General features: G+C 33.0%; 1 protein-coding gene across 1 annotated transcript in view; it reads left to right on the top strand.

Moving 5' to 3' along the window:
* Positions 1-24,676, top strand: part of Cdc42bpa (CDC42 binding protein kinase alpha) — a 333,475-nt gene that overhangs the window by 250,859 nt on the left and 57,940 nt on the right. The window contains 6 exon segments of the mRNA XM_047519951.1: positions 7,143-7,248; positions 7,657-7,805; positions 10,079-10,170; positions 12,626-12,702; positions 13,764-13,811; positions 23,253-23,291. Coding sequence (XP_047375907.1) covers positions 7,143-7,248; positions 7,657-7,805; positions 10,079-10,170; positions 12,626-12,702; positions 13,764-13,811; positions 23,253-23,291 — 511 coding nt within the window.

The following is a 24,676-nucleotide window of genomic DNA, read 5'->3' on the forward strand; positions in this document are numbered from 1 at the left end:
ATGTTGAAGCTCTGGACCTACTTTTTCTTCTATAAGATGCACTGTCTCTGGTCTGATTCTGAGGTCCTTAATCCATTTTGAGTTTAGTTTCGTGCATGGTGAGAGATATGTGTTTAGTTTCATTCTGTTGCATATGGATTTCCAATTCTCCCAGCACCATTTGTTGAAGAGGCTATCTTTTCTCCATTGCATATTTTTGGCCCCTTTGTCTAGTATGAGAAAATTGTATTTATTTGGGTTTGTGTCCGTGTCCTCTATTCTGTACCATTGATCCACCTTTCTATTTTGGTACCAATACCATGCCGTTTTTGTTACTATTGCTTTGTAGTAGAGTTGAAGATCTGGTATTGCGATACCCCCTGCTTCACTCTTTCTGCCAAGGATTGCTTTAGCTATTCTGGGTTTTTTATTCTTCCAGATGAATTTCATAATTTCTTGCTCTATTTCTGTAAGGTACATCATTGGGATTTTAATTGGAATTGCATTGAATCTGTATAGCACTTTTGGTAGTATGGCCATTTTGACAATATTAATTCTTCCTATCCAAGAACATGGGAGATCTTTCCATCTTCTAAGGTTTTCTTTAATTTCTTTCTTTAGTGTTCTGTAGTTCTCATTGTAGAGGTCTTTCACCTCTTTTGTGAGATTGATTCCCAAGTATTTTATTTTTTTCGAGGCTATTGTATATGGGGTAGTTTTCCTAATTTCTCTTTCTGAAGATTCATCACTTATGTATAAAAATGCCTTAGATTTATGTGCATTGATCTTATATCCCGCTACTTTACTGAATTCACTTATGAGATCTAAAAGTTTTCTGGTGGAATTTCCTGGTTCCTCTAAGTAAACAATCATATCATCAGCAAATAGGGATAGTTTGAGTTCTTCTTTTCCTATTCGTATCCCTTTAATTTCTTGGTGTGTCTAATTGCTCTGGCTAGAGTTTCAAGGACGATATTGCAAAGAAGTGGTGAAAGAGGGCATCCCTGCCTTGTTCCAGTTTTTAGGGGGAATGCTTTCAGTTTTTCACCATTTAGAATGATATTAGCCATGGGCTTAGCATAGATGGCCTTTACAGTGTTAAGGAATGTTCCCACTATCCCCATTTTTTCTAGTGTTTTGAGCATGAAGGGGTGCTGTATTTTATCAAATGCTTTTTCTGCATCTATCGAAATAATCATGTGATTCTTGACTTTAAGTCTATTGATATGGTGAATGACATTTATTGATTTCCTGATGTTGAACCAACCTTGCATCCCTGGGATGAAACCCACTTGATCATGGTGCACTATCTTTTTAATATGTTTTTGTATGCGATTTGCTAAAATTTTGTTGAGAATTTTTGCGTCGATGTTCATTAAGGATATTGGTCTGAAAGTTTCTTTCCTCGATGTATTTCCTGTCTGGTTTAGGTATCAGGGTAATATTGGCTTCATAGAATGAGTTTGGGAGGGTTCCCTCCTCTTCTATTTTATGGAATACTTTGAGAAGTATTGGAATGAGCTCTTCCTTAAAGGTTTTGTAGAACTCGGCTGAGAACCCATCTGGTCCCGGACTTTTCTTTGTTGGTAGGCTTTTGATGACTTCTTCTATTTCATTACTTGAAATTGGTCTATTTAAATTGTGTATGTCCTCCTCGTTCGGTTTAGGCAATTCATATGTCTCTAGAAACCTGTTGATGTCTTCGAAATTTTCTGTTTTGTTGGAGTATAGATTTTCAAAATAGCTTCTAATTATGTTTTGTATTTCAGTCGTGTCTGTTGTGATATTTCCTTGTTCATTCCAAATTTTAGTGATTTGGGTTTTCTCTCGTCTTCTCTTTGTTAGTGTGGCTAAAGGTTTATCAATTTTGTTTATTTTTTCTAAGAACCCAACTATTTATTTTGTCAATTTTTGTATTGTTTCTTTTGTTTCAATTTCGTTGATTTCAGCTCTGAGTTTAACTATTTCCTGTCTTCTACTACTTTTGGTGTTTGTCTGTTCTTCTTTTTCTAGGGCTTTGAGCTGTAGTGTTAGGTCGTTTATTTTTTGAGTTTTACTTCTTTTATTAAATGCGCTCCATGAAATAAATCTTCCTCTAAGTACTGCTTTCATAGTGTCCCAGAGATTTTGATATGATGTTTCTTTGTTCTCATTTACCTCTAAGAATTTTTTTAATATTCTTCTTTAATATCTTCTATTATCCATTCATCATATAATAGCATATTGTTTAATCTCCAGGTGTTGGAGTAGTTTCTGTTTTTTACTCTTTCATTTATGTCTAACTTCAATCCATTATGATCTGATAGAATACAAGGTAGTGTCTCTATCTTCTTGTATTTGCTAACATTAGCTTTGTGGCATAATATATGGTCTATTTTAGAGAAGGATCCATGTGCTGCTGAGAAGAAAGTGTATTCGCTCTTGGTTGGATGGTATATTCTATAAATGTCTGTTAAGTCTAAATTATTGATTGTGTTATTGAGATCTATGGTTTCTTTGTTCAATTTTTGTTTGGAAGATCTGTCCAGTGGTGAGAGAGGCGTGTTAAAATCACCTAGCATTATTGTGTTATGGTCTATTTGGTTTCTAAAATTGAGAAGGATTTGTTTGACTCTTTTTTGATTATGTTACCTAATAACTTTTGTATTTATTCATTATGTGATCATTAAGATGCTTGTCAAATTTTATATATTTCATATACAGGGATAAAGTGGAATCCAATGAGGACTTTATTTCCTAATAAAAATAGATATTCTGATTTTTGTATTTTTTAACCAATTTTGGAACATGATAGATGTTTACTTTCTATCAAAACAGTGTCTTCCTGGATCTATAGAACAGTTACTTGGGAATTTTTATTTCCTTTGCTCTTATTTTGGTTCAAGCATTTTTCCATTTTCCTTACTTTTTCAAATTAGTAGCCTCCTTCTTATATGAAATCAAAAGTGAATGAACAACAACAGAAAAAAAAAAGTGTATTTTTTGAGTAATTTTACCATTTGAGTATTTGGTTTTGCTTAACTGTAAAACTTTTTTTTTGCTTAACTGTAAAATTCTTCAGTTAACAAATATCATCTAGGCATTAGGCTAAAAATGTATGTGTATTCTCATTTAGTTATCATAACAATTCTGTGTGGGAGATATTATCATCCCTATTTCATAGGTAGATAACAAATTAGAGAGTGTCATGGACACTTCCAAACTTGCACAGCTGGTAGGAGCAGAGCCAGGATTTGAAACCAGGTCTGTCTAACTCAAAAATCTAAGTTACTAATTACTCTGCCATATATGTCCTATCTCCCAGCTTCTTAAGAACTGTATCTTGAAGGACAGTAAAATTAATCAGACAAAACTTTCCTAGCCTTGTATTTGAATACACAACCAGCGTAACTCTGCATCATGTACAACTACAAGACTGGGATCCTAATTAGAATAAGTTATATTCCATATATGGATAATATGTCAAAATATATTCTACTGTCTTATATAACTAAAAAGAACAAATAAAAATAAATATTTTTTTTTATTTTATTGAAATATAAGTTTTCAAAAGAGTCCAGAATGATTCCCTGGATTTCAGAAATGTCTGTTCTTGATTTGGGTCTTTTACTCTTTCTTTTGTTTAGTTTGACTAAGGGTTTATCAATCTAGTTTATCTTTTCCAAAAATCAACTCCTTGTTGCATTGCTTTTTCCTGTGCTTTTATTCTCTGTTCTCTAGTTCACTGATTTTGGATCTGATCTTAATTATTTTCTGACTTCTACTGTTTTTAGAATTAGTGTCTAGGGCTTTGAGATGTAGCAGATCTTGCTGTTTTGTTTTGTTTTAGTGCAGGTACATAATGCTATAAACTTTTCTCTTAGAACTGCCTTAATAGTGTCCCAGAGGTTTTGGTACATGGTGTCACTATTCTCATTTGATTCTAGGAATGTTTTTATTTCTTCTCTCATTTCTTCAATGATCTATTCCTCATCCAAAAGAATATTGTTCAATCCCTTGTGTTTGTGTTTTCTATAATTTGTCTTGCTGTTGACTTCTAATTTCATTTCTTTGTGATCTGATGAGATGCAAGAGTTTATATTGAATTTTTGTACTTACTTTCTTGGTGACATACAATATGTATATTTTGGAGAAGGTTCCATAAGCTACTAAAAAAAAGTGAATTCAACTGTTGTTGGGTGAATTATTCTATAGATATATGTTAGGTCTGTTTGAGTTATATTATTATTTAGATCACAAGTGTCTTCATCCATTTTATGTCTAACCTGTTGGTGAGAGTAGTGTGTTGAAATGACCTGGGATTATTGTATTGGGGGTCTGTCTGGAACTTACTACCAAGAAGTGTTTGTTTTATATAATTAGGTACAGTGGCATTTGGGCCATAAATATTTACCATCATATCTTCTCATTGAATCATTCCCTTTACCAGTATATAGTGACCTTCCTTGTTTCTTTTGATGGATTTTTGCTTGAAATCTGCTTTAATAGATATGAGAATAGATACTATTTTTTATTTTCAGACAACATTGGCATGAATTCTCTTTTTCCATCCTTTTACTTTCAGCCTGTAAGTATCCTTACCTTTAAATGAATCTCTTCCAGGGGCTGGGGCTGTAACTCAGTGGTAGAATACTTGCCTAGCACTGGGTTTAATCCTCAGCACCACATAAAAGTAAATAAATAAATAAATAAAATAAAGATATTGTGTCCATCTACAACTAAAAATATGGAAAAAAAAAATTGAGTCTCTTCCACACAGCCTGGAGTTGATTCTTGTTTTTTAATTCACTCTGCCAGTCAGTGTATTTTAATTGTAGAGTTGAGGCCATTTCCTGCCATTTTGGTTTGTTTCACAATTTTCATTTGCTTAATTGTTATTCTAGTGAACTGTATTCATTCCAGAGTTCTGGGGTTTGTTTTGAGTTCTGTGTGTAGTGTTTCTTTAAGATTTTTCTCTAGTGCTGGCTTAGTAGTCTTGAATTCTTTCAGTTTATTCTTATCTTGGAAAGATTTTATTTTGGTTTCAATTCTGATGGATAGCTTTGCTGGACATAACAATCTTGGTTGACATTGTTTTCTTTCAAAGCTTGGATTATTTCATTGTAAGCCCTCTGTATTTTAGAGTCTATGTTGAGAAATCAGAAATAAACCTTACTGGTTTACCTCTAAATGTGACCTAATATTTTTCTCGTGTGACTTTCAATATCTGTATTTATTCTGTATGTGAGGCATTTTGATTATGAAGTGTCTTGGAGAGGTTCTTTTTCAGGCTTGTCTATTTGGGATTTAATTTGCGTCCTTTGTGCAGATGTCCGTATCATTCCTAACATTTTGAGATTTTTGTGCTGCTGTTTCACTGAAAAAATTCTTAATGCCTTTAACCTGTATTTCTGTACCCTCTTGAGCCCCAGTGACTTTTTTGTGTGTGCCAGGGATGAAATAAGGGATGTTTAACCACTGAGCCATATTCCCAGCTCTTTTTTTTATGTTTTAAGATAAGGTTTCAAAAAAAAGAAAAAGAAAAAAAGAGGAAAAAAAAGACAAGGTCTCACTAAGTGCTGAGGGCTTTGCTAAATTGCTGAGGCTGTCCTTGAACTTGCCATCTTCTTGCCTCAGCCTCCTGAGTTGCTAAGGATTACAGATGTGCACCACCATGCCTGGCCCAGTGACTCTTAAGTGTGGTATTATTTTTGTCTCAGAGTTCTTGGTACATTGTGATCATGGTCTTTATTTTTCATTACTGCTTTTGAGTGTTTAAGTTCATATGCCCTGTCTTCAGGGACTGAAGTTCTGTTTCTACATAATCTAAACTCTGGTGATAATTTTAACTGAATGCTTGATTTTTGATAATTTTTGATTATCAAAATTAAATTTTGATTTTTTGATAAATTCAGCAAAATAGTTGAGGCAGAAATTAGCCTTCAGGTTATGTATTGGAGTGAGTGAGGGTTAAGTCTAGAACGATTAAGTAGCTTAATGATGGGAAGAAGAGACAGGAAATTTCAGACTGGGGCGGCTAGGACAAGGAATTCTTTTGGATTATAGAAGGTCCGTAATGAAATTGAAACTATAAGGTGTAGTAGGGACGATAAACATTTGTATAGCAATGATAACTGTGGAATTAAGAATACATTTGAATTACTTAGTCAGTGAAAAGATGAGAGAACTCCCTCTAAAACTGTTTTTAAAAACTAAGTGGATGAGTGTGAATACATAACCAGATGGCCTGAAAGCAAGGGGCAAGAGAGAGTGTCGGGGGGAAGAGATATTTTTAACGATCAGGGTTGGAAACAGACACATAGCAATGATTATGAAAATGAGTTGTGTAAGACCTAGGACTCAGTGAAACTTAAATGGCATCAAGTTGTAGCTAACCCCGATCTTTTTTTTTAAATCCTTCCCACCAGTAATTCTCTGTAGCCAAGAAAAAGCAACATGGTTTTAAGTATAAGTTGAAAATTAGTGGAAGACCTCAGCAGTAGCAGAATGTGAATTTGTGTGACATGTAAATAAAAAGCAAAGTTAGAAGAGATTATCATATAAAATTTAAAATAGCTCAGAAGTTATTTACAAGAAGTTATTTGATTTCCAACTTTAGTAAATCAGGGCTGGGAATGTTGCTCAGTGATAGAATGCTTGCCTACTGTTTATGAGGCTCTGGACTTAATCCCCAGCATTGCCTTAAAAGAAAGGAAGGGAGGGAGGAAGGGAAGAGAAAGAAAGGGGGCGGGGAAGAGGAAGGGAGGGAGGGAACCCTGAACAAAGTTTATAGAACATAGTGACTTCATAGGTTCCTGGAAATGTGCATAAGTCAGTGTTGGATCCTAAACCAGCACTAGTTGTGACTAGTCAGTGTGGCCATTTAAATAATAATGTGATTTTCTTCATTGTTACTGTACAAGTGTCTTTCTTTGTATTCTAAATAGCTAGTCGGAACTTGAACTTTTTAAAACATCACCAGCTTTAATTTGTGTGTAACAGCAGTTCATAAACCTCTTCCCATCTGTTTACAGGTCTTGGTATTGTGATAGACCATTGGAAAGAAGTTACTTAAGAATGTTGTTAAGTCTCTATCACTTCTTTATGAAACTTTAAAAGAGTATATATGTCACTGAAGTTTTTCTGTTTTGTTTTATCTCTGTGTTCATGTGTGTGTGTTTTAGGGTCAGTGATGAAAAGGATGCACGAGGGTATCTTCAGGCCTTAGCTTCTAAAATGACTGAAGAATTGGAAGCATTACGAAGTGCCAGCTTGGGTACACGAGCAACTGTAAGCTCTGCCATTTTGCATAGAGGCTTATCATTTTAGATAAAAAGGCTCAAAAAACATTATAATAAACCTGATTATTTATGTCAGTTTTCCTAGGCTTTAACCCACTGTAAGTTTTCATGAGCAATCAGTTAGTTTAAGTCTTAAGTTTAGGAAAACAACACATAACTGCTTAGCAGTATTCTATATGAATTGTCATTATTGGAAATAACTATTAAGAAACATTCATTTGTACTTGAATATTAACAGTTATTTCTGAGTTTAATGAAAATTATATTTTTGTGAATAATGTTTCTATTCTATTACAAGCAAAAAATGGTGCTTAGAAGTAGTTTTCAAATTCACTTGGATTATTAAATTTAAATGTTTAAAATAGGGAGCTAAAAACATACTCATATTACTTTATAGGATATGCCCTGGAAAATGCGTCGTTTTGCAAAACTGGATATGTCAGCTAGACTGGAATTGCAGTCAGCTCTGGATGCAGAAATAAGAGCCAAACAGGCCATCCAGGAAGAACTGAATAAAGTTAAAGCATCCAATATCATAACGGAATGGTAAGGTTGAAAAATCTAGTCCAGGTAGAATCATTTCTAAGGTTTTAAGAAATTATCTAGAGAAAAGTTACATGTTTACTTTCCTGCCTATTGCCTTAAAAAAACAAAACAAACAAACAAAAAACAAAACCTTTTGAAGATTTGTAAAAGAATAGATGCTTTCATGTCCTGTAGGTAGTGATAAGATTTTCATACAGCCTTATTTTTCCTCTGACTTGTCCATAAAGTGGAATTAATACTATTAGATAATATTCATTGTTTATTTTCCCCTTATTTGTAAAGTTCAGTTAACTCTCAAATTTTATTCCATTAAATCTAAATTTTTCTCATGTTCAATAGTATCATATTTGCTCTGGACGCAGCAGCTCACATCTGTAATCCTAGTGACAAGCAGTTGAGGCAGGAAGATCATAAGCTTTAGGCCCATCTCAGCAACTTAGCAAGACCCTGTCTAAAATTTAAAAAATAATAAAAAAGACTGGAAATGTAACTCAGCAATAGAGTACCCCTAGGTTCAGTTCCAGTATTGGGGAGTGGGAGGAGAAGGAAAATCATATTTGCCTGTCATAGTGGCACAAACTTGTAATCACAGATACTTGGGAAGCTAAAGCAGGAGGATCAAAAGTTCAAAGCGAGCCTGGGCAACTTAGTGAGATCCTGCCTCAAAATAAAAATTTTAAAAAGACTGGCGGTATAGTTTAGTGGTAGAGCACTTGCCTATCATGTTTAAGACTCTTGATTTAATCCCCAGTACCACAAAGAAAAAAAAATACCTTGTGTGTATAAAATTGTGATACATGGTCAGAACAAAATAGAATTATTTGAAAATTATGACCTCTACCCTTGGTCTTTTGCAAATAAATATCCTATTGATGGTAAATTTCATAAGGGTAGAATATCTTTTGATTATAATTATTTTTCATGTTCCTGTATTTCCTAAAAATAGAAGCTCCCAGTCTTTGAGGGTGTTAGCTAATGAATACATTCCCTGTTATCACAACAGGAGAGCAAATCATACTCTGAATGTATAAATGATAAAATTAAAAATCACAATTGGATTAGATATAAATATGATTCCAAAATCAGTCAAGGACTGGGGATGTGGTTTAGTGGTACGGCACTTACCTATCATGTCTGCATCCTTGGGTTTGATTCTCAGTATCATAAAAAATAACAAAAAAGTATAAACTGGGCACAGTGGCTCATGCCTTTGATACCAGCAGCTCTGGCATCTGAGACAGGAGGATCACAAGTTCAAAGCCAGTCTCAGCAACTTAGCAAGACTCTAAGCAACTTAGTGACACTGTCTAAAAATTTTTTTTAAAAAAGGGCTGGGGATGTGGCTCAGGGGTTAGTTAAAATAAAAAAAGTCAGTATAGATGATATATAGGAGCAAAAGTTCACATTTCAAATGAAACTAGAAATACGGAAATCCTTTTGGTGCTCAGAATACTAAAGGTTACAAAAGCATTAGAAGAACTGTAGGGCAATAAATTCACTTTTTGATGATGTGATCTCAGCCTTAGACTTCAAACTGCAGCCATTAATATCTTGAATCAAATCAAAGGGCAGATACATGGCACCCCTGTTGAATTATAAACTTTTTGTTATAAATGACACACATAACTTATGTTTTACTTACATGTGTTTATGTGGCATTGAAAAGAGAACAAATGTTTTTCTGGAGTATATGAATTAAATACAACATAAAGACCTACTGAGTGTCAGTCTCTGTGTTGTAATTTAGAATATGTATACTCTTTTTCTTCCTGTCCTCAGGATATCAGAGTTCACACATTAAAATGTCCATAAAACAGGTATATAAATCAAATTGACACTTATAAATTTACACGTATGTTCCACTTTTATGGTTGTTTATGAATAAAGTCTAACAACTCTAAAATTAATTGATTTTATAACATTTTGAACATTAGTAATTTAGCTCAGGGCCAGGAAACTTTTTCTATAAAGGACCAAATAGTAAATATTTTAGGCTTTGAGGTATATAGCCTCCCTCACAACTACTCAACTGTATTATTATAATAAAAGGACAGCTATAGTCAGTATTGAAATGAATGATCCTGGCTATGCTCTAGGAAGACTTAATTTACATAATAGCAGGTGACAGGCTGTATTTGTCCTGCCTAAAGTGGTTTGCAGTACTCTGATTTAGCATGACTAAAATTTAAACTAATTTAGTGAGCTACATATAAGATGCCTCACTAACCAGCAATAAAAATTAATGACATTTTTCCTTTTTTTCTTTATTTAAGTAAACTAAAAGATTCAGAGAAGAAGAACTTGGAACTCCTATCAGAAATTGAACAACTGATAAAGGACACTGAAGAACTTAGATCTGAAAAGGGTATGGGAATGTGTGTTTGCATCAGTCAGGACTTACTGTTTTGTCACGAATGTTTTGTATTACAAAAGAGTCAGCTTATTGTGTAGGTGGGAAAATTGTTCACTTATTCAGTTCTGGCACTCACTTATGAACATGTGCCTGTGTATATGATGCATACACATATACATTTAGCAGACTGGTCTTGAGTCATTTTGTTTTACTTACTAGGCATTGTTTTTAAGACTTTATAGTAACAGAAGCAGTCACTTTCCCATAAAGTTAACTGTTCTTTCAGTGACAGGCACTATTTCACAACATTTTGGTCACTGGAAAATTATAATACACTTTATAATATTCTGAAATGTTATCATCCGAGTTAATCCAGTAGTGGCAATGTGTGTTAACATTCAGACCATAGTAAGGATACTTCAACAAGTATTTATTTGTGCCTAGAAAGTACAAAATCTTGTGGTGGATTCATTCTCAGGATAGTTGGGAAAGCAATGTATGAAATAACTAATGAGCAATCTAATTTGTTATCAATTGGGCAATGTAATAATGAAGAATTATTTTGATATTTCAGTGCCACCTTCTAGTTTGATGCTTATGTTGCTGGCCTCATGGGATTTCCCAAAATTTATTACCATTTTCTTAAAAACATTACTTTTGCATTTGTTCCATTAATGTGGAAGCTAAGGGTGTTTGATAGTTTTATTAAACTTTCTTCCTGTAATATACATATTAAGAATATGAAGGTTTAATAAAAAGACACTCAGGATGTTATTTTTCTAAATAATGGGATGTTTTATATGCAATCATACAAAATTCATTTTCCTAATAAAGGCTATCACTGAATACTACACTAATTAATGGTTTTATATTAGTCCTATGGGCTTCTCTCTCATTCCCCAGTCTCATAACATACATAGAATTAAAGCTGGTTGGGTCTTTGAATCCATTTGTGAAATTGTGGAATACAGAGAGCAGTCAAATAGAGAACCTCACATGACAAAGCTGTTTAAAGTAGTTGATGTTCAATAAATTTTTGTTGGTAGAATTTGTTACTGAAAAAAGAAAGAAGGAGTCCCCCAAAAGTGAATAGGAACTCTTATTAGGTACATTAGTCTTCGTGCTAAAATGATAACCATGCTGGGTTTTAATTAATGACGAGTAAAAAGAAGAAACATTATTTAATGAGGAGACAAAAAAGAATGCATAAGACCTGAATCACTTGTGACCCTAAAACCAACTTAATAAGAAAGAAACCAGTGCAGAGTATGATTTACATTAGATGACATTGATTGTATCATTTTAAAATTAGATCTAAATGTGAAAATTCTTAAATTTATTACCTTGCTTTTGAAGAGATATTAACCAAAGCTTTTTTGTTTAGATTTTGATTACTGCAAAAATAGTTTCACTGTTATAATGTACTGTAGCTGCTTAAATATTATAATGTGATATTTACTAGATGAAGACAAAGACTTTTTAAAAAAAACATGCTTCATTTACTCCTATGTCCCCAGAATCTAGAACAGTGTCTGGTACATAATAGTCTCAACAATTATTCATTGACTGAATGAATTTGTGAACATATTGCCCTATCTGATAATTATGGTATATTATTAGAAGGTAATATGGAAAAACACACAAATTAGTTGATAATAGTCCCTAAGGATATAGAAGTCAAAATTGTGTGATTGTTTTTATTTTATCCTTACTAGTATTTATCATCATTTTTATGTTTTATTGTAGAGGGCTAGGGATGTGTCTTTAGTAGTAGTGTTTGCCTGGCATGCACAAGGCCATGGATTCAACCCCCAGCACCAGGGGGAGAAAAAGGACCAAAAAAAAAACCACAAAAGAATTATTTTGGAAATTATGTGTTTAAAGTTAATACCATAGCCACAAGACATATATGAATCTTTTAATTCATCTGAGAAAAACTGGAGTTTGGATTCATCATTCAAACAATACCTGCAGTCAGATTGACTAACTTTTTGCAAATTAAGTACATTTGTTTTATGACTGCATTATTTTCTTAGAAATATTATATATATTTGTGTGTGTATATATATTATTTATATTTATATCTGTATGCTTAGTACAAGTATTTCAAACAGAAACCTCATTTGGCGATGTTAGCTTAGAAAAATCAGACATAAACAAACACGTACATTCTCTCTAGTTTACCAAAAGTCTTAATGTGGATTTTTAATGATGTAGCAGATGGAAAAAGGAATTCCATAACAAGTAACTCAAGAACAAGTATTTGATAGAATGGATATTATTTAAGTGTTGAGTGATAATCTTGGAAAAACTAATTTGGCTTTTTAAATATGTAGAGTTAATAATATTGATCAGCTTTGAAATATAGTATTTGTGAATAGATTTAATAGATTGATACAGGAAAGGTTATCCATAAAAATTAGTATTAATTGTTCTAGTTTTAAAAAAAGTTGCTGCTGTTTTCTAGGTATAGAGCACCAAGACTCACAGCATTCTTTCTTGGCATTTTTGAATACGCCTACCGATGCTCTGGATCAATTTGAAGTAAGTACTAAACTTTTCACATATCCTTTGTGGTCAATTTAAAATTTACTTTGTGATTTAAAATTTACTTGCAATTAAACTGTTGTATTGCATCTCACATAAAAGGATCTAGAATCCTATAAAATAGCAACACAGGGAATTAATATGTTCTGGATTCTTACAGAAAATATAATCACACTTGTATTTAACAAAACATCTAGAAAGGTGTAAACATTAAAGTCATTATTAGTTTTAAAAGCATTTCCAACTTCCCCAAGAAACAATAAAAGCAGAAAATATCCCAACTTTTGAAATAATTTTGACTCTTTTTTTTTCTCCAAAGCATAGAGCCACAGTAAAAAAATGAATGAAAAATTTGAAGCTCACAATAGTGTATTGGTGTTTCTTGTTCCAAATCAGTTCATTTTTTTAGGTATTTAAAGAAATGCTTCATGTTAAAAGTATTACATTCTCTGTTATATGGACTCCACAGTAATGAAATGGTGATTATATAACACTTTGTCATTCCTCACCTTATTCAAATTTTTGACTGAAAAAAAAAGTCAATATCATGTTATAAAGTACATTTTAAATTTAAGTTAGTTATATTTTTATTTAGCAAATCAAAATCTTGTGTCTGTGTGCAAGGAGCTTTTCTAAGTACTAGAGATACAGTAGTGACCAAGAGTGACAAAAATTCCCCTCAAAAAGGTTACTTTCTAGTGGGAAGAACCAGAAGCAGAGATTCTGTTACTTACTTTTAGTTATTATTTTCATAAGTGCTTATATTTAATTTGATTATTAATGATTTGCCATGAGCTTCATTTTATTATACTTTGGGCATGGTATATGAATTATATTTCATTCCTTTGGAAAAAGGAAAAAGAAACACTCTAAAAAGTATTTAATGAATCTCTTAAGTTTCTTGAAAACAATGACAGTGACTGCTTTTCTCATTTATTTATTTGAATTAATGTCATTTTGCCTTTCAATTGTTTTACAAAATTTTGATTTATTATTTGTTCCTATTAAATTGCTTCATCCATATTTTCTATTTTTTTATTGCTGTATTCGTTAAATAGGATTCCTTTTCTTCTTCCTCATCCTCACTGATTGATTTTTTGGATGACGTAAGTCTTTGATTTTCAAACCAATGCATCCTTCAGTAAAAGAGATCAGTGAATTTATATAAAGAATTTGTTTAGTAATGCAGTCAGTTTTAGAAATATTACATTTGTAAATTTATCTGTGAGCCAAAATGTGCTTCCTTCTTATCTTAAATATAATGGTTAATCATTACTAAATATAAAGTAAAAAATATACTTCAAAAATGCTTTGACCATTGAAGAATCTCTATTTCCATTCTTTGTAAGAATTCTAAAGACTAGAATGCTTATTTAATTATTGTCACTATGTGTAAATAATTGTTTATTTTTATTTTTCATGATTTCTCTTTTACTTTCCCCTTTTGTTTTCAGCACTTTACTGTTTAATTTTTATATTGGTTAAAAATAAACCTCTGATGGTATAATCAGAAAAGAATGCCATTTTTTTTAAGTCAAATTCTTCAATAGATTTTATTGTAACACAGTAAGATGGTATAAAACTATTTTTAAAGCTGACAGAAGTTTTTCTTATGGGAGCATAATTTTAGTTAGCATCTGTACTAAATGCCTTATAAATTGACTGCATTATCATTTTCTCTCCTAAATTATTTCTATAGATTTAATAATTTAGAAGTTCCTATTAAGTGTGTATTTACAGTACTGTATGTTTTATACATTTTCTCTATTCCACATTAAATGCACAGTAATCCTGTCATGTAGCATTTTGTTATCTTGTTGAACCTTCAGACTTTGTAGAAATGAGGAAATAAAATTAATTCAAATGCAAATATTATGAATAAAATCAAGAAATTCTTTAAATGTATAATTCCTTATGTTTTGTTATATAGAATATCATTGTTAGTATGTAGCATAATTTTCCGTTAAAGGATCTTGTTGATCTTGATTTTTTCAAATTATTGAACAAAAAGTGATTTTGGATAGGTTCGAAATATTTATGCCAGAGCTTACACATTTCCATTATAAGTGGAAACTCATTCCTCAGACAAAGAATTGTTCTGGCTAATTCTGTAGTGTAATCAGAAAGGTTACTATCTTGAAATACAATGGTGCAGCATGTTATAATATGCTGATCAGAATATTAAAATACTCAATATGGTATTTCCATACAGATATTACTAAGAAAGAATGAAAAGGAAATTTGAGTCAATTACTTAGTTTTTTCCTTTAGAAAATCATTTTTATTTTTCTTTCTAAGAACTCTGGCCTTCATCCTCTTCCCAACCATTTTAAAAAAAAATCTCGAATGTAAAACGTAGGAGCAATATGTATTTGGCAAATAAATGAGCTCTTCTCTACAGTTGATCCTTCAGAAATACCAGGTCCCTGGCTGGTTTCTGATCTCAGACACACTTTGCAACTACCACCCCCACCTCCAGGTGCAATGAATGAGCGCCCAAATCACCTGTTTCCCACTGTTACTTTCCCTTAGGGAGTATCCTTTATTCTTTACCCACTATTATATAACACAGACTCAGTTTAAACATACAACTAAATTTTATGCCAGTGCAAAGGAACTCCTAGGACAAAGTAGAAAGGAGCTGTGTTCACAAAAGCTGTCAAATCTTTGATCAGCTCTTAAAATAGGTGATTTTAAAATTCCATCCTTTCATTGTTTTGATGAAGTGCATAAACTGGCTCAAGTCTTGCCTATTCCTACTTTCTAGGTATATAGTTTGGAGAATGTGAGCAATCATTTCCTTGTTTAAGGTTGCTCATTTGGCAGATTGGAATAATAATGGTATTAATCTTAAACTGGTTTAAAGAGTTTTAAAAATCTATATAATATCCTCAGTAATATTGGTATTATTTACTATTCTAAATGGGCTGGTTCCCTTCTCTTCCTCTATTCCCTTAACTTCCTTATCCATTATCTTAACTTCACTTAAATGCTTTCTTAACTCTGCACTACTCAGCCTTTCATTCACCAACAGTATGAATACTTTCCTTTGGAATTGTTGAATCCCATTGCCATGGAAAAGTATTTTTTATCTGTCAGAGACAAAGCCTACAATAAGCTTCCATTTTAAAAAAATTCCTATTCTTAATTTATATTTTATGGCACAAATCTCTTGTTTCTTTTTCATAATTATGATTACCTTTCCCAGAGTTATCCATTTATTTCATCCTCAATGTCATGATAGAGAGAGGTTTTGAGCAGTAGTACTCATTCTTTGGCATACACTAGGTTCACCATCCAAGCTGTTTAGTATAAAACTCATGTTGTGCAGCACCCTTTGTGTTAGCCATTTGGATTTTTAAGGAACAAATGAAATCTTGATTTTTCTTTGTTCCATATCTGATTATATTGTCATGTATGTTGTGCTTATAATAATATATGATTTTCCCCTATAGTAAGTAGGTTTTGTTGCTTATTAACCTAAAATATTTTGTGTCTGCTCTTTATTTTCTATTTTTTATCTTAGTGCTATAGGAAAGATTATGTTGAAGATCTAAACTCTGAATTGTATCTGCAGCTTATATATATAGAAGGGAGTAAAGTTTATATCAAGGAAAATGCGAGAAATCAAGTTTCCTTTGATATCCATATATCATTGACCTTTCTTTCTTCCCCCAGAACACTAGTGTTCTTGTCCTGCTCTCAAATTTTTCTGAACTTTACCACTGGTGTATCATCTTCAAAATTATCTTTTATTTTCCTCCTCTTTCTTTTACCTTCTTCTGCATACCTATTAGAACTATTATTCCTTTAATACAGTGCACATACTCACTCTTACACTTAATTTTTCCTCAGCATTTTTTACCTATTAATTAAAAATTCAAATGAGTGCTGAAATTGCGTCAATACAGGAAAATGTTCAGAGCAGGCTGTCTTCCTTTTAAGTCACAATGTATAGTTACCTGCTTCTGTATAGGAGTAACCTTGATGGACAGGAAGGAGTGTATGTAATACCAATCACCTCATTACCTATGGGAAAATAAGCAGGGTAACCAGGCAGAGAATGTAGGCATTTTGACTTTCTAGGAATAGTCACTTTTAAAGGAGAAAAGAGCCTTAGAAGATACTTAGTCCAGTGATTTTAACCATTATTTATCACAACATCTTTCCATTAGTAAGAGTGGATAGATCATTCTGCCATTTGCTAGAGTGGCTTTTTTTTACAAATTTTTTAAAATTGTAGATGGACACAATACCTTTGTTTTGTTTATTCATTTTATGTGGTGCTGAGGATCGAACCCAGTGACTCACACCTGTGAGGCAAGTGCTCTACCGCTGAGCCACAATCCCAGCCCCAAGAGCGACATTTTTTAGGGTTCTCAACCTTTGAGGAAAAAGAAGTAAAGTATTGCACCTTGCATTCATTAGGACAAATAAAGAGGGGTTTGTGTTAATTTTGAAAGAAATTGAGGCCACTTTGTTGAGTAATCTCCTGGATAAGGTGTTCTATATTAAGAAAGCAGTAAAAAAGATACCAAAATCCTTTCTGCTGTGGAAATTGTTCTCTTATACCCTCATCTTTGCCCTCAATCCCACATATCCATTCCTGGGCTGCCTGTTTTGTCCATATTAGGCCAGTCTCATCCTTGAGGTAAGTAGCAACAGGGTGAAGACAAGTGGAACTCAGTAGCTTGACTTTTCTCATTTCCGTCCCCCATCCCTTTCTTTCTTCCCAGTAGTAACAGATCCAGGGATCCTCACACCAAGCTTATAGCAGCTTTCTACTCTATTCAGTTCATTTTCCTCTTTTTCAGGTGAATCAGAAAAACACTTGGCTTCACTTTATAAAAAGTGATACTAGTTATGGTCATATAAATGACTTATTTGCTCTTTATATGTAATACACATATTGTCATTCATTCATGTGCTAGTTAAGTTTTGAGTTCTATTAAATAACAGTTCTATACTCTGTTCATTTGGTCCTAGTTCACAAAAATGGAAATTGCCCACTTTACTGGCAAGTAAGAATCTGTTCAACTTGCTGTTTGCAAATTTTCTTACTCTGATACGCTGAGGAAAGAGTAATCAAGGAGTTAAAGCTCTTGAATATAAAGATCAGGCATGGAAGAGAGATTGTTTCCAGAGTCCATCTGTTTTGGTCTACCTCATATTGTTTTCCTTTCTCATACTCTGGCATATAAGAGGAAGAAATCATCTGAACTGGGAAGGTTTGTGTTTTATGTTTTGTTTTGCAGTATTGGAGACTGGACCAATAGTTTTATGCATGGCAAGTGCTTTACCATTGATCTTTCATCTCCAGTGTCCTAAGCTTGGTTTTAACCTCATACAAAATCTTACTCAAGTGGGGGCTGTGGCATGCACCTGTAATCCCAGTTCTTTGGGAGACTGAGAGAGGAGGAGTACAGGCTAGAGATCAGCCAAGGCAACACAGCAAGACCCTGACTCAAGGGAGAAAAAAAAATTATTAAATTGTCTCAAAATAGTTAATTTCAATCAGGGTATCTCTGGCCCTTCATTCACTCATCTCTTGATTTTGCCAATGTTCTCTCCCTCAGCTTCTTTTACCTTTTCTCATAACCAGTCATGGGGATCTGAGACTTGGAAGCACAGTTCTAGCTATATCTGGGGCAGATTGATCATAACTGAGAATCAGAAGAACACTTTTTAAAAACATTTATTGTAAAGATTTCTTTAATCCTATGATTAAAATCAGGACTGGCTCCTCCTAAAATTATGGCATTCCTAAAATTTCCTCCTTCACTTCTTATTTTTAAAACTTAGATCCATATATTCAGCATAATTCAACTTAAAAGATCTCATATTTCAGAAGATTGTCATATTTGATCCTTCCCAAATTTAGGCAATACAGGTTGAGCATCCCTTGTCCATAATACTTGGAGATTTTTGGGGTTTTGAACTAGTCACATAGACCTTTCCAACTGAACATCACTAATCTGAAAATCTCAAATCCTCTAGTACTGAAAAAGTTTCATATTTCAGATTTTCTGATTAGGGATATTTAATCTGTACATTGTATATAATTGTGCATATTTTACTTTTTTGTTTTATATCTTATAATATATTTAGACAATGGAAAGGGAACAAATACCATGACTACATAGTCCACCTCTTACTTTTTGGTATTTATTAAATAAAACCTTGGGAATTCATTAACTGAACCTATAAAACTGTTAACCAAATTTTGTGCCCCTAAGATTGATTATTTGTCTTGGTTTTTGCTTGTGCACTTACCGATATATTCAGCCTTAAAGTTCTTGTGGGCTGTTCACAGACTTAGATATAAAAAAAACACTTTTTAAGGTGGTTTACAATTGCACAATTAAGTCAGGGTACTGGATTTGCAGTGTTTGCTATGAATCAAATTTTAGCATTAGTGTTTATAGAAAACCATGGTCTGGGGGTATGTATGTGGGGTACTAGGTATATTCTTCTAATTGTATTTTAGGGAAAAGCATAATTAACCCTCCTCTGTTTGGTAAGAAATTATTGCTATTGTGATTGAGTATCATTATTATCTGTATACAATGCCAGCTTAGAAAATATGTTGTCCTTCTTACTTGAAGATAATTTTGAGAGACATTTTTGTTTTTAGTATAATGATATTTACTTTGAGATGCTCATATTCTTTTTCATGGCTTTAGCATATTAGACTCTAGAAGTAGGGATGGCCAAAAGGTAAAGGTTTCTCTGTAAAACATTTTAGCACTTTTTACATGTGTAGTAGTATACCCTGCATAGTGGAAGATACAAAGATTGATGAGATGTAGAACTGGACTTCAAAATGCTTTTTTTATTGTTAGAAAAAAATTATGTAGTGATAAATAGTTTTAGTCAGCCTTTTTTTTTTTTTTCCTGTGACCAAAGACCCAACAAGAACAATTTTAAGGGAGAAAAGTTTACTTTGAATCTTATGACTTCAGTGGTCTCAGTCCACAGATGGTCTACTCCATTCCTTGGAACTCAAGGTGAGGCAGAACATCACGTTGAAGGAAAGCAGCTGGGAACATGGCACCAGGAAGCAGAGAGACTCCACTCACCAGGGTTAAAACATATACCCCAAAGGCACGTACCCCGATGACCCACCTGCCCCAGTCATACACCCTGCCTGCCCTTAGTTACCACTCAGTTAATCCCTCTTAGAGGATTAATTCACTGATTGGTTAAGGCTCTCATTACCCAATCATTTCACTTCTGAACTTTCTTGCATTGTCTCATACATGAGCTTTTGAGGGACACCTAATATCTAAACCATAACATGAACTATGCAATGTGGAAAGCAATAAATGTCATGAGAAATACCTTGATTAAGCCTTATGATGTTCGGAAGAATTCGTTCAGTATTTAATGAAAAATTTTAAATTTACAGGCTATATGCCAAACAGAATAATTATATTTCCTGTCCTTAGGAATCTGACCATCTGGTGGAAAAGACAAGTAGGTAATTACAGCACAGCATAGGAAGAAAATATGACAAAAGAGAGATCTCCAGTTGAAACAGGAGGATACAGAAAAGCATTCTAAAAGAAATAATGCCTGAGCTGGGTCTTTACAGATGAAGATTGTAGGCAGGCATGGTATAGTGGAAGGGTCAGATTCGGAAGACAAAGAGATTTAATTCAGTTTGCTGAAAGCAAAAGGGATGAAGCAGGGATAGATGAGAAATGAGTTTGAAGACATAGAAAGAGGCCAGAATCAGTATGACTATTCTGAATCATGGTGTTTAGGTTTAATCAGTCCTATCTGTAATAATTATTAAAGATTTAAGAGAGTTTTTGGAAAGCTGGCAGCTTCACTTTGGACAGGTTAAGTTGTAGCAGCCTAGCTTGGGGCTGTGGTATGTGCTTATAGACCCAGCTTTGGCTTTGGGAAGATCACTTGAACCTAGGAGTTTGAGACCAGCCTATGCAACACAGGGAGACCTGTTTAAAAAAATAAAAAATAATAATAATTAAAAAGTTCTTTAAAAGCTGGAGACAACTGACTTCACTAAAGGGGAGGAGGAACAATGACTGGAGAAAGTATCCTGTTAGAAAAACTAAGGTAGTGGAGTACTCTCAGCAGCCATCCCATGTAGCAGAGATGACTGGTTAGATCAGACAAATTGGGTGCTAGTGCCCTGATACTGAAGTGGTTAAAGCAGAAACCACATTGTCTTGTGTTGAGAAGTGACTTGGGAGGTTAGGAAGTGCATACCATGATATTCTACCACTTGGGGGAAAATGAATCTCACTGAGAAAGTTTGAATTCTGGCTTTACCACTTAGCAGTTTTAAGACTAATTAATCTATTTTTTTCATCTTTAAAGTGGAGATCATAATGCCTACCTTATTAAGTTTTATATGAGAATTAAGAGAGTTTATATAGGGAAAACATTTTGGAAAGTACTGTTTATACTCTGCTCATGGGGCTTGAGTTTTGGCTCAATGGTAGAGTACTTGCCTTAGCACTTGTGAGACACTGGGTTCTATCCTCAGCACCACCATATTAACATAAAAAAATTAAAATATAAATAAATAAAATAGAGGTATTATGTCCACCTATAACTAAAAATTTTTTTAAAAAAATACTCTGCACATGACAAAAGAAACAAAAACTTATTTTGTACAGGTTGTCTAATCCTTGTTTGCTATTAACTCTTTGAGATATAGTATCCATTCCAATCTCTTATAAGAAAAAGTAGCTACTATTTTTACTCACCTGCGGAGTTTCTGTTACAATTGGTAATATTGAATGATGTTTCTTGTCCTTGAACTTTTAACTTTTCTCAGAAATCTGTAACTCCTGTAGACCCTATCTATAAATTTCTTCCTTTAAGTCCTTATAGAAATCTTACACATCCCTCCTATAGATTCCCATGCAAATGGTAGGTTTATCTCTAAGATATCTGTCACATTGTTGCTGGCATGATGTCTTTTGTACCAGTGTGTGAATTAGTGTAACTTATTTATTTTTCAGTTGTTTATAAAAGTCTGCATAGTACTGTAGTTTTTACCCATGTTAGTCAGCATCATTTCATGCTTAAGTAGACTGAAAGTTACTTAAGGAAGACTCCTGAAATATTTATACAAATGCCTGAGTAATATATTTAAATTATATAAGGTTCTAGCTTCAAATCAACCAGCACAGTGAATTTCACTTCCTTTTTTCTTTTCTCTTGTTTAGCCCATAGTCACTTGAAAAGATTATGGAATATTTAAGAACCCTCAACCCATGCTCTCTAATTCTGAGAATTCTACATCATCAGCTTCATTGTTATTAGCATCTAAGCTCATTCTTAGATACTGTAGAAAATGATTGGATTATATATAATACATTTGAATGACTCCTATCAAGTTGTTATTCTCAGATGATCTGGTTTAAAAATTCCCCAAGTTTTCCTATAAACATTGAATTGTCTTATTAATTAATTATTTTTTTAATACATGGCAGTTGAATCTATTTTGATATATTTACTTCCCTTAACTAAATTAAATGGATGTAATTTTGACTGTGAAACCAACAGTTAATCATGAAATCACATGTAACTAACAATATAACACTGAAATATATAAATTAAAAAGTGAATGGGATCTATGTATTACTCTTTGTTTTTAAAATCCTTTTTGTTCACAGTGTAGCATGTCATTATGGTAAATTTTCTAAAATTATCCTGTATCATCACCTGATTTAAGAATTATATTTTGTATTAGTAATGAATAATTTAAGAAATTTGTAATCTCCAATCACTGATTATTTAGAGTTTTAACATTTTGCTGCTATAAAAATAATAAAAATTCTCATAAGCCCAAATGATTGTTAAAGTTGCATTGAAAATAGGAAGATGCCTAATTAGATATGATTCATATTGGTGAAGCTCGATCATGTGTTCATCACAAAGTTTCAAAAACTTGAAAAATATTTTGAGATAATTGTTAGTTTTTGCTGATTACTTAACTCTTTAATATCAAAAAGGTGAAGGCCACTCTGACTTAGCTTAAAGTCTAGTCAGGATGGACAGGATTGTTAAAGTGACAGTTTTTGTTTTAATCCATTATCAATATTAACATATTCCCAATTAGCTATTGTCATTTACAGAATCGTCTTTAAAAAAGAGGAAGAACTTGGTAGGTAAATGTGTAAGGCAAGGCTAGTTAATCAAATATTTTATTAAATGCTTGGCAGAAAAAAAATCAGAATTATGTAGCTCCTTTTGTACTGTCATCTGTTTCAGTTTACTACTACCAGTCTTTCTGGAAAATAAACTGTCCATCACTTGAAGGAGTGTTATTTTGTGGTTCATTGTGCATGGGCCAGTGAAAACTTTATCCTCAATCTTATACCTGGTCTAGGCAACTGTTTCTTTACTGTCTAACCCTCTAGGTTTTCCTGAAAACACAGACTTGGAATCTGTCCAAAAAAGTGGTTCTCTATGTGTGTTTACATATTGGTGTGTTAAGATAGTAGGCATTGGGAGTCTTCTCTGTGTAAATATTTGTAACATGTGGTGTTCTCCTTTCTCTGTTGAAGCGCTCTCCATCCTGTACTCCAGCTAGCAAAGGCAGACGTGTAAGAGACTATTGCACTTTGTGTACCCATCCTGATGCCTTCTACCTCTCTTAGCCTTTTGCCTGTGGTTGCAGAAGCTGTGAACATTTGTGTGACGTATTATTACATTGACTGCATGCTTTTGCTGCTGCTTCTGCTCCTGCTATTGCTCCTCTGCTTTCCTGTATTTTTGGGGGTTTTTTGTTTGTTTGTTTTTCCTGTTTTGGCTTTGGCCGCAAAGCTTTAAGAATGTTCATATAAATTTCTATAACCAAAACACTAAAATAATACCTCATTTTTGTTTTGATTAGGGGCAAAAAATAGTGATCCTAAGGAATACTTTATAAGTTAATCAAACACAAAGTAAATGAGTTTCTAAATAAGAATCTGATATAAGCAGTGATGTAGAGATTTAGATTTTGATTACATAGAAATAAAACAATAATTTGTATTGTATAAATGTTATACAAAGGATTTGGGACAAATTATAGATCTTATTGGCTATCATTTTATGTAAATAAGTTTTAAAGAAATCTTGAAGTTTTTTTTAATGTAATTCAAAGGAATATCCTTAAATGTACATACAGATATGAGGGAATAATGTTACTAATTAAAATAAATTCTTTATATTCTAAGATAATTCCAAGATCTTAAAAATATCTGCAGCATACTTTGTATATAAATCATACTATATATATACATATATATATATCTGCAGCATACTATGTATATATATGTGTGATATATATATATATATATATATATATATAAATCTTCCTGTGCTAATGCTAGCTAAGTCCATGTTTCTAAATCTGAAATGGCTCTTCTACTATCTCTGTCCTACAATATTCTGATATGCCCAGACTGGGGAATCTATATGTAAAAGGACTCAAGAGTTTTCTAAACCAGCCTTCATCCCAGCACCAATCTCATATACATACTTCCCAGCCAGGAAGCAATAGGCTAGCTGATATATTTGTTCAGATTTTCTTGTTTTGTGTAAAATAGTAAAATTAAAAAGGAAAGTCATTAGTAGATCAACATTTAAACTTTCACCTGCCAGGTTCATAATTGGGATTGATCAACACTTTAGTATGGACAGAGTACTTGGATTTGGAAAGCTCTAGATCAGTTAATTCTCTGATTTATGGAGGAGATAGAAGGTAGTAGGGCGACTCATTGCTCCCTGTGTTCATTCTGATGTGATGGAAGGTTGATTGTTAAACATGAATAGCACTAGTATCACATATATTTTCAGTGTACTGTTTAATAATCAGTTTAAAAATCAGTCTGTGTCCAGTAGAACTGTGAGTTCCATTGACATTAATTATTGGTCTATGAAAAGATTGCTGGTTCAATAAATTTTTTTTATTACTTTGGAGATTTGTAGAAAGTTAAAACAATTA

Source organism: Sciurus carolinensis, chromosome 12 (assembly GCF_902686445.1).
Source record: "Sciurus carolinensis chromosome 12, mSciCar1.2, whole genome shotgun sequence".
Classification (NCBI taxonomy): Eukaryota; Metazoa; Chordata; class Mammalia; order Rodentia; family Sciuridae; genus Sciurus; species Sciurus carolinensis.